General features: G+C 42.1%; 1 protein-coding gene across 1 annotated transcript; it reads right to left on the minus strand.

The window, feature by feature from the left end:
- Positions 1–7,115: 7,115 nt before the first annotated feature.
- lrp13 (low-density lipoprotein receptor related-protein 13) lies at positions 7,116–13,938 on the minus strand. The gene is made up of 21 exons (XM_012880491.3): positions 13,852–13,938; positions 13,624–13,770; positions 13,143–13,358; positions 12,863–13,060; positions 12,475–12,690; positions 12,166–12,395; positions 11,897–12,026; positions 11,606–11,796; positions 11,301–11,487; positions 10,913–11,125; positions 10,650–10,833; positions 10,373–10,574; positions 10,040–10,204; positions 9,685–9,885; positions 8,631–9,177; positions 8,444–8,563; positions 8,231–8,332; positions 7,915–8,142; positions 7,470–7,833; positions 7,255–7,360; positions 7,116–7,180 (listed from the first exon to the last, which is right to left on the minus strand). Exons 1-21 carry the CDS (start codon positions 13,901–13,903, stop codon positions 7,157–7,159), a joined length of 4,023 nt encoding a protein of 1,340 aa, XP_012735945.3. The 5' UTR covers positions 13,904–13,938; the 3' UTR covers positions 7,116–7,156.
- Between the last annotated feature and the right edge of the window lie 1,043 nt (positions 13,939–14,981).

Genomic DNA, 14,981 nt, shown 5'->3' on the forward strand with positions numbered 1-14,981 from the left:
CTGGGGATGGAGGAGGGAGTCTCTATGATTATACGGAGGGCAAACATGACACAGAAGAAACTGGTGGACTCCACCGACCAGCTGTGGGAGAGGACACGTTTAGTGCAGCAAGATTAAATTTAAGTGAGAAAATATTTATATTTAATGTGTAAAAACGAAATGTTTTCTCATAATGCTAATATTTTAAGTTTGCTTTGCTCTCCATCGAGTACTCCCTTTTAGAGATTGATCTAACGATCTTCTCAGAAATACACAACTCGTTTGACTACGTGGCTGTGGGAGGGGGGCATAAAATGCTTGGAAACCAGAACCTTGCTCATGTTCCTACACTCGTTTGATTGTGGAGCATTTGACCAGTGTGACAAAGGTCCAGTTGTAACAAATCTAGCTATTAAGTATTTATTGCTTGATATTTAATCCCTGCGTTTGGTTGTGATTGCCGTGAAAAAAGACGTCAGGTCAAAGGACACACGTAACATTTGTAGCTACTTGCTGTTATTAGGTGTGAGGAAAACTCTCCATTAAGCATTACTTTACAACATCAATTGAAAGGGATATGTAATTAGTCTTTTTTTTTACTGCTTAAAACATTTGAGTTGTCTTTTCATGTGTTGTTTCAAAATAATAAAGCGGTTCAGTTATGCTCTTGTAGTTCAAATGTTTCCATTGTGTGTGAAGCCGTTACTAGAGCCACCGTAAGTAAATTCCCACTGACGGAAATGTGAAAACAAAGCTGACGCATTCATAACAGACGATGTGATGCAGTCAGGCTCATTTGTTGTCTCCTCGAGGTGGAGCCGGCTCAGGGGTCGTGAGCTGGATGGTAAAAAAATCCGAAGAGTCAGCAGGGGTGTTTTCAACAGGGACCGTCACGGGGGTGTCTGTGGAGAACAGTGGAGGTGTTGGCGTCATGACCTGCATGGGAACGGGTGGGGTGGTTTCCTGCATGAGGCCCTCATATGCGCTGGTCCCTTTTGGTTCCTTTGTGCTTAAGATCACACCAGCATCAAGGGAGTCCAGTGCAGTGTCCTTAGGCTCATCCACATGAAGAGCAGTTTGGCATGGGTTCTCCGGGATGGGTTGCACAGGGTCGATGTCTGAGGAGGTTTGTGGATCCTCGGCGGTTGGTAGCGCCGCAGTGTCTAGGGTGGATAAAGAAGGACTCGGGTCCAAGTGGTTGGTGTCTGTAAGCGCTGGCTGCGAGAATCCAAACTGGACGTCGGTCTCCTCCGATGACCTCGACTCACTGGACTCTGATGATTTTGATGAATCGTCGTCAGCATGTAAACAAACCTGTTTAAAAATAACATTAAATGCCATTGGTCCATTTTCTCTGCCGTAAAAATGTATTATACAGTAGTAGAGTTACTCACCGGTTTAGATGACACCACCGTCACCATGGAGACTGCCCAAAGTATGGCCGCTACAACTTCCATTTTCCCCTTTCCTATTAGAAGAGATACAACAAAAGCTGTAGGTTTGCTGTTCATATAACTATTATAGTAAATGCACCAAGGACTGAGGCTTCCACACATGGATCCCACACCTAGATCTGGGTTCTTGATGATGCATTTGAACTGTTCATGTATTAGGGTGGAATTACTATTCTACAAAGTTGGAATTTATTCTGGGTTTCTTCTTTTTTTTTTCAAACAGTGATAAAATGACATACACACCTCCAGCAGTATTTGATTAAATGTCCCTTACCAAGTTTCAGAGAAACCACCTTTCAGTGGCCTTCAACAAGTTTCTGATAGCATTCAGGATGGATATCTGACCGCTATTATCAGGAATGATGGTTCATTTCAAAGATCATTGCTATTTATCTTTTCTTTAGAGTTGAGGTAAAAACTTTCCAGAAGCTTAATGTTGGCATTTTCTTTGTTCATTCTACAACCCTGTCTCGTTGGTGTCTTTAGTCATTGTCCTGATGGAAAAACTCGACCGTTTAATGGTATGAACCATTTATCTGCTGGTTTTTGATGAAGTCAGAGAAGTTAGAAGCAGTTCTCATTTTTCTTTCTGTGATGCACCGATAGCACTGACAGAAAAAGAACCCCACAACTAAATGGTAACACCACCATGCCTGACACTTAATAGTGATCTTAGGTTTAAATGCCACAGCTAGACTAATTCAAACATACTTCTCGTCATTGTGACCAGACAAAACATTTCTCCAGTAAGCATTTAGTTTGCTTATCTAGGAAGCTGCTGCTTGCAGCAAATGCCACTAAATATAGGAGTAGGGTCTTTTTGTTTCTTTTTTTTTTTGCTCAGCCCCCTCTCAGTTGATGGCAAAGTGAAATCTTCAATATGGAAAATGGCACTGGTGTTCCAGAAGAGCCCAGTTAATGATGAGCTCAAGCTTTTAGGGGGTTCTGGGTTGTTCTTAAACATGCCGACCAGTTTCCTTTCTGTGGAGGACATATGAGTTAGGTGCTCCAGTTGGACATAGATCCCAGACACACATCAAAATAGATTTTAAGATGGATGAAGCAGACCAACTTTAAGCAACTAAAACAGCCTTGATATCAATCCTACGGAAAATGGATGGACCATGCTTAAAAGACGAGTCCACAGCAGAAACCAGTTCAAAATGAGTCCCAGGAATTTGGCAAAGAAGTGTTAAATATCCATCCAGAATTTAGCTTGAAGCTTATTGATGGTTTCAGGAAATTATCTGCAATTTGCTGAGGAAGTAAATATCTTTGGGTGGATACATATGAAACTGTATGCAGAATTTAGACCATTTGTAGATCCAAGAACATCACTGAATTCAAACCAGTGAACGTCCTACTCTAGAAAAACATATTCAAGCAAATTATTAAAATCTTAAAAATAAAAGATATTAATTCCAATTCTATTGACTGGTGCTGTTTGTCTTCCAGTACATGTTGCGCTGTGTAATACGAAGCCTGTACTTGGAACAATAAGGTAATCCTCTTTTCAGACCTACCTTGAGAGACTCCCCAGGAAGATTTTTGCCTCATCGATCTCCTGAGTGAACTGAATATCTGAGCTGGGCCTGTTTTTATATGGGTGTTCATAGATGTGGGGGCTACACACCAGCAATCCATCACGTGGGGAGGAAAAAAATTCCCTTAACATTACTATGTAGAGGACCTCTTCAACCATTGAAGCTGAACCATTTAACACCCACTAAAATGTAATTAAAGCATTTAAAATTCTTCATGGAAAATAGATCAAGTGCCCTTGAAGTGGCTTTACAACTAAAGTAAACATGACTTGTGGTTTTAGTGTAGACAAAAGGAAGAATTTGGTCCAGAATTTAAATACATCTAGATGTCAGATACTGGGCTGGATAATACACTGGGGTGCCATGGAGAGGAAGTTTAAAATATAGCCTACATCTATTCATATATCCTCATTGTGCTAACCACAATGCTTTCCTTAAACAGTTTTACCTCAAACCATGCAATTTTAAAGACACTCAACCTCATTTTAAATTTAAGGTTTACTCAGGTAGGAACACAAGTGTAGGACTTTTAGCATAGATTTTTAAATGCGCTCAGCCAACATGTTTGCTTTTTGGATTTTTAGACAAGATCATTGTGGTTTTGCAGGGGAAAAGGGCTGCAATTGAATTTAGGATTAGAGTGTCAGTATTCACAGCACTCAGCCACTTTATTTGGTTCCCCTAGCTAGCACCAGGCTAACCCTCTGTCTTTCAGAACTTGCCTTATTCAAGGTGTTAAATATTCCTTAGATTTTGGTTCTTGTCAAAAGGTTGGTGCACATTCCTGTTGGTAAATGACTGTTCCACCACACCACAGTATATCTGAACTGAGCTCTGGTAACTTGAAGCCAATGGGTTTTTGGCTCAAAAAGCTAGTTGGAGATAGCGCTTTGTCCTGCTATAAAAACATGAACTTAAAGGGATTACATGATCAGCAATTTATTTTCTTGGCAAATGAGTTGCATGGTTATCTGCAGCGGTAGCCCAGCGCCAAGGTTTGACATGGGTTCGTTTCCTGCATAGCTCTTGCCCTTTATCGTAAACTAGTTTGAGTTAACATAATAGGAAAAATCCATGCAACTACAGGGACTGGTCATAGACCATTAGTTATTAAATTTCCCCACAGTAATGCCATTCAAAAAGTTAAAACTTGCAGATTATGTTCAATACACAGACTGATACTCAAGTGTCCTGATAACTTTTATGACTGACGATGAAAACCCCATATTCAGTTCAATTCAATTTTATTTATATAGCGTCAATTCATGAAACATGTCATCTCGAGGCACTTTACAAAGTCAAAATAAATCATATTATACAGATTGGTCAAATATTTCCTATATAAGGGAACCAGTTGATTGCTTCAAAGTCTCTCCAAGCAGCATTCACTCCTGAAGAAGCATAGAGCCACAGGGAGAGTCGTCTGCATTGTCCATGGCTTTGCCGCATTCCTGAGCAAGCATGAAGTGACAGTGGAAAGAAAAACTCCCCATTAACGGGAAGGGGAAAAACCTCCAGAAGAACCAAGCTCAGTATGAGCGGTCATCTGCCTCAACCGACTGGGGTTACAGAAGACAGAGCAGAGACACAACAAGAGAGACAAAAAAAGCACAGAACCACACATTGATCCAGTAATCTGTTCTACATCAGGTGGTAGTAGTGGTTGATCTGTCTTCTCTGGATGATGTCTCAGTTAACAGAACTGAGAGAACAGGTGTACCTACTTTGAAGAAAAAAAAGAGCGAGAGCAAAAAGTTAAAAGATTAAATGACAGTCATTTCCATGCAATGCAAAACTGGAGAACAGTAGAAATCAGTAGAGTGAGAAAAATAGGCCCTGATGTCCTCCAGGGCACAACTATAGAGGTGGCTAAGGGTAACATGAGCCACTCTAACTATAAGCTTTGTCAGAAAGGAAAGTTCTAAAATTAGTCTTAAAAGTAGACGGGGTGTCTGCATCACGGACCAAAACTGGGAGTTGGTTCCACAGGAGAGGAGCCTGATAGCTAAAGGATCTGCTGGTGAAGATTCTCAGTCATCCAGGTCATGGTCATTCCAAAAAAAAAAAAGGTAATAAAACAAAGCAACTGGACTTGTTTTCCGTAGTTGAAGACGTTTCGCTTCTTCTCCAGGAAGCTTTCTCAATTCAAAAAGTCTGGAGTAATGTGGAGTAACAAGTTTTATACAATTGCCTACCTTCTACTTTTAGAGACTCTAGGAACAACCAGCAGACCTGCAGCCTGAGAGCGAAGTGCTCTGTTAGGAACATACGGGGTAATCAGAGCTCTGATATATGATGGAGCTTGATTATTAAGGGCTTTATATGTTAGAAGAATTTTAAATTCTATTCTTGATTTAACAGGAAGTCAATGAAGGGAAGCTAAAATAGGAGAAACTCTTGTAGCATTTTGGATCAGCTGAAGACTTTAACTGCATTTTGTGGACTTCCTGATAGTAAAGAATTACAATAGTCCAGCCTTGAAGTAACAAATGCATGGACTAGTTTTTCCAGCATCACCCCTGGACAGAATGTTTCTAATTTTGGATGATATTCCTGAGGTGAAAAGGGGAAACTCTGGAAACCTGTTTAATATGGGATTTAAATGACATGTCTTGGTCAAAAATAAGACTTTTTACTTTATTACCAGAGGCCAAGTTAATGCCAATCCAGATAAGTGACTAAGAAGTTTATTTGAGGACTCTGGACCAAAGATTACAGGAAGTTTAAAGTCATCAAAACATTACTACAGTTGAAGTAATTGGATTCATGGATAAATATATCTGAGTGTCATCAGCATAACTGGAAATTAATCACATGCGGTCTGATAGTTTTGCCAATCGGAAGCATATATATAGTAAGGAGAATTGGTCCAAGGACTGAACCCTGTGGTACTCCACAGGTGACCTTAGAGTGTGAGGAAGATTTAACATGAATTGGAATCTGTCCGACAGATCTTTAAACCAGCCTAATGCTTTCCCCTTAATCCTACAGTATGCTCAAGTCTTTGTAGGAGAATATCAACTGTATCAAATGCAGCACTGAGATCTAACAGGACAAGTATAGACACAAGTCCATTATCTGAGGCCATGAGAATATTAGTGACCTTCAGAGCCATTTCAGTGCTATGAACTCTGAAGCCTGACTGAAACTCCTCAAGTAGGTCATTGCTTTGTAAATGTTTATAGTTGATTAGCAACTACAAGAATTTTAGATAAGAAAATATTTGGTCTGTAATATACTAACTCATCTTGATCAAGAGATTGTTTTAGTGAAGGTTTAATAACCGCTACTTTAAAAGCCTGTGGTACATAGCCATTTACTAAGGATAGATTAATCATGTCTAAAATAGGACCACTGATTAAAGGGAATACCTCCTTAAACAACTTGGTTGGGACTGGGTCTAACATACAGGTAGGTTTAGATAAAGCCAAAATTTTAGATAGCTCAAAAAGCTACAGCTTCTAAACAGTTCAGACACTGCAGGTTCTAAAGATTCCTCCAACGCTGGCTCACTTACTGAGGTAATCATTTGAGAGGATGTGAATTATTTTTATTCAGTACATTGAGAGATGATTGTTAGGGAATCCCAGGTAAGAAATTTAGGATGATTTTACAGTAAACATCTTGCTTAGATGTTTACTGTAAATTTGAACTACAGGGGTGGGAAGGAATTCATGGTATGCCAATTATATGACCTGTACATGCAAGTTCTAATACTAGAGTCATGTTCAAAGTCACCTACTGTTTTATTGCCATTACATTCTTGTTTAGTCTCTGGTTGTACCTCATCCAGAATTGTTGATTGCTAAAGTTTTCCCCTCAAGGCTAAAATGTTACACACTCAAATTGAAGCATTTGAGTCAAATTTAAACCACATACCTCGTTTCTATATCTATTTTTCTCATCTCAGGTGATTTCAGGTCTTGCTTAATGGGAGAAATGGTCTCATGTTCCCCTTCAGACACTTTATGTTAAAGCATCCCCCCCACTTTAGCCTTTCATAACTAGGACTTCACAAGAGTTATACCAGTCTAGATTGAACCTTTAGTCTCAGAATACCAATAAGCAGGTGTAACTTTAAGTGGTAAATGCAAGTCTGCAAAAAGTGTTGGTGTTTTAAAGGACCTCAGAAGCCAACTGAAAATGCAGTTTTTTTTTATTAAAAGTTTGTAGTTCAAGTTAATCCACAGAAGCGACTGGTTCCTGCAAGAAGGGAAAAGTGTTAGACTCTTATAGCTGCAACCAGACAACTTTTACTAGGTTTAATGGCAAGTCACCTCTTGCTTCTCTGAAGCTGCCTGGGCATTCTGCACACTGGGTGTGGTTTCAACTTTTTTCTCCAGGTCTGACATGCTGGTTTCCACTGTTGCATCAGGGCTTCTCCTGTAGCAAGACATAATTTAGATGCATCAGAAGTAGCACCTATGGCAATAGCAATTTATACATCTGTTGTGGAAACTTAAATTCAGGATGAAAATGCAAGAGTAAAAACCTTGAGGCGGCATTCTTTTTAAGGACTGCTGCTATCACAGCAATGACAACAATTATGCCACAGAGACCCACTGCACCGTAGATAAGGGGGCCCTGCATTGTTTTTGCCACTTGGTCCTGACAGGAGTCACCACTGTAGCCCTCTGAACATTTGCATGTAGTGACCCCACTGATTTCTACACAGTCTCCTTTTCCACTGCAATGTTTCTGGCTGCACTGCTGAGCTTCCAAGTTCAAAACCTCATGGTCTTTATCTGGGGTGTCAGACAGGTCTTTCTGAGGGGAAACAGCACGAGGAGAAGAAGTGCTCTTTGGACTTGTGGGAGCAGAGACCTTGGTTCCAGACCCCTGCTTGGCACCAGCACCTTAAAGGAAAAGCAGATTTGAAGCAAAGGTTTAGGATAACCTGAGGCCAGTTGTATGTGTACATATAGAAGTCTACATACAGTTTTCATCTGAGTGATCAGAGCAGTCAGCATGGCCATCACAGAATTTCTCAACTGGCAGGCAGGTTTGGTCCAGACATTGCCGGGTGCCAGCTGTGCAGCTTTGATCTGGACTGCAATTAGTGTCTTCTGCTCTGAAGTCATGGGCACACTTGCATGTTCGACCGGTTGGGGTAGCAAGGCACAGGTGCTGACAGTTGCCATTGTTTCTTGTACACTGGTTGGAACCTGAAATGCATGCCAAAGTTTAGGCATTTAGACAGAATTGCAAGTCAGTTCACCTCCACAGCATCCTGAGATTTTGGTTACCACTTACCTGACTGAGTACCCTTGAAGGCTTTCAAGCCAACCACTTTAGTGGCAACCTCAAACCACAGTTTTGGCTGCTGATCTTCTCTGTACCAAAGCCTGGTTGTGTCTGGGGGGGGGGGGGGGGGGGGTAATGACAGATACAGCAGTATTGAGACATTTGAACAGTTTTAAATAAATGCCAGGTTTCATCAATTGCCAACCATTTTCTTGACATTACCACTGACAGTCATCCAGATTGGAACATCATTATCAAGTGCCATAGCAGTCAGCCCAGCAACAGCTTCCATTTCTTTGTATCCAGTACCGTCAATCTTAATGAAACCAATTGTTCCTGTCCCTGTGAAAATGTAGAGGTCATTTTTAGCAGATTCTTTGAGAACAACTGAACTATTGTAAGGTCATACCTTTGTTAGCCCAGTAGATTGTATCCCCATTACTGGAAAAGACTAGAGATGCAGGCTGAATTGCTTCCTTCCACACAACTTTTCGCTCTCCACCATCCATGTGAGCACATTCTATTAAAGCCTTACTGCCAGCATCTTCCAGAGCCAAGTTTGTAAAACAAACTCTTCCACTTTGAGGATAAAGGGCAAGGGAACCCACACCAGTAATCCCCTCTTTAATGACAATTGCCGTGTATGCACCAGTTTTTGAAGTAACATGCAGTCGGGACTGTTTGATGCTGCTCCAGTACACATTTAGGGTTACCCAGTCAAGGGCCAGGGCAGTGATTTGGTCATGTAGCAGTTTAAGAAGCTGTCTTTGAGGAACAAAGACAGAGTCCTTTAGCTTGAAGGAGTTGACTGAAGTGGTGCCATCATCTGTCAAGACAAGAAGTTTCTCATCCACGCTGTAGTCCATGATCTTGGCTTCACTGATACTAGGGATCTGGAATGCCAAATGCTCAGGCCAGCCTTTCAGCTCTGTTGCTCGTTGAGACTGCAAGTAGATCTACAGAGATCATTGAAAGACTGCATTAGTGTTATAGGCTTTTGAAATTTGTCAACTGCACTGGCTCCCCGTTTGTCCAAGATTTTAAATGTCTGTAGTGTCTAAAGCACAAACATTGTCATTAGTTTGCATTGGGTACATTTAGGGCTTCAGAGATCTGCGACTGTTCTCAGGACCATGAGTATGCAGTTGCCATATGCCCTTCAACTCTACAAAAAACCTATGTTTCCCAAGAAAATTTTTAGCAGCCTGACAATTTATGAAAGGTAAAACAAGCAAATGTACAGTACTTTCATGTTGCCATGTTTGTCATCTATCCTGTAAAGCATTTAAATTTGTCAGTTAAAAATAACTTAGAACTGTATGGCTGCTTGCTAATGTTGCACTAGCCGTAAACTGCCATTAACCGCTTTCTTTTGTTCCCTCTCTCCTCCCCCACACTCTTGAACACCAATACAGAGTGTAAATGAAAACATGACAATGCCATGTTGACTTGTAGAATGGGACCTTTGTAACAGTAGGCGGTGACCATAGCAGCAGGAAAGTTTGTGTGGCCAGGCTGGAACAGGTTAGACCATCTTCAGCCAGAGCTAGACCAGTAGGACACTTGCACACAGCCTTGCGTCTTGGTGCCAACACACACATGTGGGAACAGACCATCTTCTGGCAGGGGCTCTCTGTATCCATTTGCATTATTGGGTGCATAATCTGAAAACAGGGATACTTGTTCAAGTTTGACCTTCATGTGGTAAAATGGTTGACATTACAGGTAAACTGGGGAAAGCTAGAATGCCCAGAGCATCAAGTTACATTCCAGTGTACCAGGACAGATCCAAATCAGGTCTGAATGTTAGGGACTTACCTTAACAGCAAATGGTTGTCCAGGTCTCTTGAGGATAACCTGCCGGTCCTTACCAGAGAGTTTATTTACAGCTTGCACCACTCTCCTCTTGGCATCAGACCAGTAAAGCAAGTTGTTGAATACAGTCACAGAAAATGGATTTGTGGTCTCCTTCATCTGGAGAATCTAAAAGATTTAGAGTTTTAGACTGATTAAATCCTTAACATGCATAAACACTTTCTACAAAAAGCACCCCTTTCAATTCCAATTGAAGTTACTAGAGTCACTTCTACATTCCATTGTAGATGTACTTAAACATATGCATCCTATTAAACTCTTCCAGACTTAAATTACCTTTATGTCATCACCATCCAGTGTGGAAGAACCAAGTGCACTTAATCTTTCATCTGTCCAGAAAATCCTTTCTGAAAGACTGTCTACTGCAATTCCACCTGGCCACCCCAAGCTGGAGTTCACTACTGCCCTCCTCTCAGACCCATCCATTCCAGCACGTTCGATCTTCACCAGGTTACCAATTTCTGTCCAAAACATCAGCCTAAGAGATGGAAAAAAATAAAAGTGTGAATACCAGCTTAACAAAATTTTGACCTTTAAAGGTTTCTAAACCAACCCTTTTTGTGGTAGTAGGGCCAGAGACCGAGGCTGATCCAAGTCGTCATCCAGGATGATGCTTTGAGTCAATGACTTAACAGAAGCTTTCACAAGTCTGACTGCCACAATCTGACTATTCACACCATCAATCCAGTACAGGTTCCTTCCGAGCCAGTCCACAGCTACAGAATCTGCCCGGACACCTACAACAGGAACATTTGAGACACTTTAAATTTGTGCCAAGTCACCTGTAATGCCGACTTGTCCTCTTCCTGCCCCAACCTTTAGTCAGAATTCCTGTAGTCTTCTGGTCCATTGAAGACCACCTGATTGTTTCTGTGTCCACACTGACCCAGAAGACTTTCTGGTCCCTCCAGTCATAGTCTATAGACAAGATTGCCTTTTTGGCAGATGACGACAAGACATCTAGGCTTCCACTCCGCAAGCCATACATGTACAACTCAGTTTGTATTGACAGCAACAGGAATGGTTCACCTATAAAGAGACTGGCAGTTAAAACATTGCAAACAAGGCTTCCTGAAAAGCCTGTGCACGTGTTCTCAAATAGTTCTTGCAAACTAACCATTGGGGGGGTATTGCCAGTCAAATTCCAAAAACCCTCATCCTTGTAATATTTGATAGTTTACTTTGAAAACTGGAAATACTTTACCTGTGATTTTGCATTGGCTTCCATCTGCCTCCATTATAAAACCTGGATAGCACTCACACTGGTATGACCCAGGTGTATTGATACACAGATGACTGCACACAGCATGTGCCTGGCCCACACACTCATCTACATCAGCACACGTCTGCCCATCCTCCAGAGGTTTGTACCCTGCTATACACCGACAGCGCTGTGAACACAACACAAATAAGAGTCACATTTCCACCAAATACCTTGTACTGTATTCCAGTTGACCCTCGTCAGTGCTTTGCCTGAAGTTGCTCAACACATTTTAGGTGGAACCTCACCGGGCCTTGGGGTGTGCTGTAGCATCCCTGTGAGCAGCGGTTATTGTCAGCCTCTGTACAGGCCATCTGGCAGCTGCCGCCCTCGTCTGAACCATCTGCACAGTTGGTAACACCGTTGCATACCAGACCTGGCTCCAAGCATGCCTGGCTGCCACACTGGAACTCATGAGGAAGGCATGTGGCCACCCCACCTGCCAAGTTTATACACAGGTAGTTATAGTTAACACATTTAGAGCAAGGCATAGCATTTCAGCCAGAATTAGGTTTAGTGTAAAGTTTAAGACTACTCACATTCAGCCTCATCACTACCGTCGTCGCAGTCTTTCATGCCATCACACTTCCAGACTTTAGGAATACACAGAGTCTTTGATTTACAAGTCCACTGGAAGTCACTGCAGCTGACTGGAGCCACAGGGCAATCCTAAAGAAGCAGGAGGAATAATGTTTCAGTGACCATTTGATTGCTTGTGCAGCTCCAGAGCAAACCAAACTAAAAAATAAATAAAAATAAAGTAAATCCCTTCATCTTCACCCTTCCCAAAAGACATTTTTACAGCCACCTTTTCATCAGAGCCATCTTTGCAGTCCTGGTCTCCATCACAGAGCCACTCTTGCACCAGGCACTCCTTGCTCTGGGGACAGTGGTGTTTGGTTGTGCAGACTGGTGGTTTGGTGCATCCATCCTCATCCGAGCGGTCCCAGCAGTCAGGGTGACCATCGCAACGCATGGAGGTCAGAACACATTGGCCACTGAGGCACTTAAACTCTGTAGCGCTGCACCGCACATCAGCTACAGGAGGGCCAGGCAAAATAAGGATTAAACTACTGCTGGAGACCTTGGTCACCAAAGGTCAAGCATAGAGACATACCACAGGCTGCCTCGTCACTGCCGTCGCTACAGTCTTGCTCCCCATCACACAGGAAGCTACTGGGGACACAGCGGCTGTTTTCGTCACACAAGTGAGCACAGCCCTCCATGCGCTTGGCACATCCAGTTTCGTCTGAACGGTCCTGACATTGCGGCACACCGTCACACACTTTGCTTTTCTCTATACACTTTCTGCCATGGGCACATTGGAATTGGTCTGCAGCAGGAAGATGGATAAGCCAGACAAAGTTTAAGGACAGGAACACAAGGCATAGCAGTTGTGGAAAAAGATGCCCTTCATTTTAACTTTACCAAGCACAAAAGGCTCATACAGAGCCAATCCCATTTATGATTCGCCTTTAAATTTATAGCCATCTTAGTCTACCTACCACTTCCACATTCCGACATGCAATTTTCCTCATCTGAGCCATCACGACAGTCTGGTTCCCCATCACAGACATGGTTGTAGTGGACGCAGTCTGACTTGTCTTTGCACATCTGGGAGCCTAAACCACACCTGATGAGGCGAGACTGACCTGAAGGAGCCTTTGTAGGACCTGCATCTGTCCTTGCTCCCTCTTGGTCCTCTGCACACCAACAAACAGTCAAGATTAAGCTACCTGCACACACACCCCCCAAGCCAGAAAGCTTTAAGAACAAGCCACATACCACAGTTTGCCTCATCAGTGCCATCCAGACAGTCCTTCTCGCCATCACAAATGAAGCTGGCAGGCAGACAGTGGCTCTTGTCATCACAGTGGTGAGCACATTCCTCAGAGCGTTCCAGGCAGTTCTTTTCATCCGACCGGTCCTGACACTGAGGTGAACCGTCACATACCTGGTCCTTGTCTATACACTTCTTACCATGGGCACACTGGAACTGATCTGTTTGGGAGGAGATGGTCAACGACTCTATTCATGTTTAAAGGTCACATTTTAAAATATATATATATTTAAAATAAATTTAAGCTAAACATTGCTCTTCATAGAAAAAGTTGTAAAAGTGAAAGGCAGCTGCAAAACTATTTGTGTGGGGGCTTTGAATGCAAATTAGTATTTAAACACAAGAGAGTCCTAAGTGTTAAATTCTATGCTTTTGCCTCATGTAGAGGCCACACTTCCACTTAACCCAACATTAACAGAGTCATACCAGCACTGCAGCCCGATTCACAGTTTTCTTCATCAGAACCATCATTGCAGTCCTCCTCTCCGTCACACACATGGCTGTAGGGGATACATTCTGAGCCATCCTTGCACAGACTATAGCCCACTTTGCAACGATTAAGACTGCTTGCAGCTGCATGGGGAAAAAAAGAAACAAATCAAGCAAAGGGAGACAAAAAATAAACCATAAAAAACAGGGGAAAAAATGTCTCACCTTGCAAGTACACAGCCAATAAAACCACCCAAGGCCATAACCATCCACCCATTGCCACAGGCAAACCAAGACGAACCAGATGCCAGGACATTGCTGCGTGGGATCTTATAAAGGGACCAGGGGAGGCCAATTGAGCCTAATTGAACACCTGAGTGAATGGAGGAGCTGCTCAAGCTGATTGGGGAAGGCTGTGGAGTGTCAAATGTGCCACAATTAACTAAATAAACTCCCAAATAATAAAAAGGATTTATGTATGTGCTAATTTCATTTAAATAAACTGGATTAGAAATAAATGAAGAAATACTTTCTGAAATATATAAGTGAAATATAAGATGTGGACATCATTAATTGAAAGTTTTTGGTTGACTTTGGGGTGAAATAGTAGAGAGGTTATTTGCATATGCAGCAGTGCCAGCTTTGATTCCAGACCACAGGGCCTTTGCAATTGCTGCATGGGACCCTCGCCTCTCCCCCACATCCTCCTTGATATACCAATTTTTGTCTGAGACTCTAAGAATAAAGGCCACTGGTGCTACAAAGTCTTAAAAGAAAAGCGTTCATTGTTGAAATCAAGGCTGCACCTGAAAACATCTTTTGGGAAAGTGGAAGTGCGTCAGCATTTGGCATTATAAGTGCTGTCCGACCACAGAAACTATAAGGTAGGAAAAGGAGCCTGTGTGCTTCCTCTCATAGCTTTTTTAGCACGGGAACCTTGCAAAGTCCCTTATCGGCGCTAAGGAGTTAAGGAATCCCACAATCCTTTGCGTGACAAGACGTATATGCACAGCTCACCTCACAGAAATTAATGAAAATGTGCAAAAATAACGCACTTGTAAGTAGCACGATTTTCTGTTTCACATATTGCACGACTTATTGGTCATCCAAGAGGATAAGAGGCATTTGGATGCATCATTTTTTCAATATTTCAGAGTTCCTTTGGTGGGCTATGCCGTGAAATTGTAAAGTGTTTAATAATTATCCTGATTATAAACCATTGGTTGTGAAATAAACCCTAATGTTTAGTTGGCTAACCTTTCTAATAAGTAGATGAAATTGTTATTTTTTAATAAGAGGACTCTAGCTCCAGCCGTTGATTATCCACCTCTTTATGGGACAAAAGTATCATAACT

Source organism: Fundulus heteroclitus, chromosome 12 (assembly GCF_011125445.2).
Source record: "Fundulus heteroclitus isolate FHET01 chromosome 12, MU-UCD_Fhet_4.1, whole genome shotgun sequence".
Taxonomy (NCBI): domain Eukaryota; kingdom Metazoa; phylum Chordata; class Actinopteri; order Cyprinodontiformes; family Fundulidae; genus Fundulus; species Fundulus heteroclitus.

Coding starts and splice junctions, on each gene's coding strand:
- lrp13 (XM_012880491.3), bottom strand. CDS start 13,903: ATGGGTGGATGGTTATGGCCTTGGGTGGTTTTATTGGCTGTGTACTTG. Junction 13,061..13,142: donor CACTGATGAGGCAAACTGTG/GTATGTGGCTTG, acceptor GTTGGTGTGCAG/AGGACCAAGAGGGAGCAAGG. Junction 11,126..11,300: donor AAGCCAATGCAAAATCACAG/GTAAAGTATTTC, acceptor GTCTCTTTATAG/GTGAACCATTCCTGTTGCTG.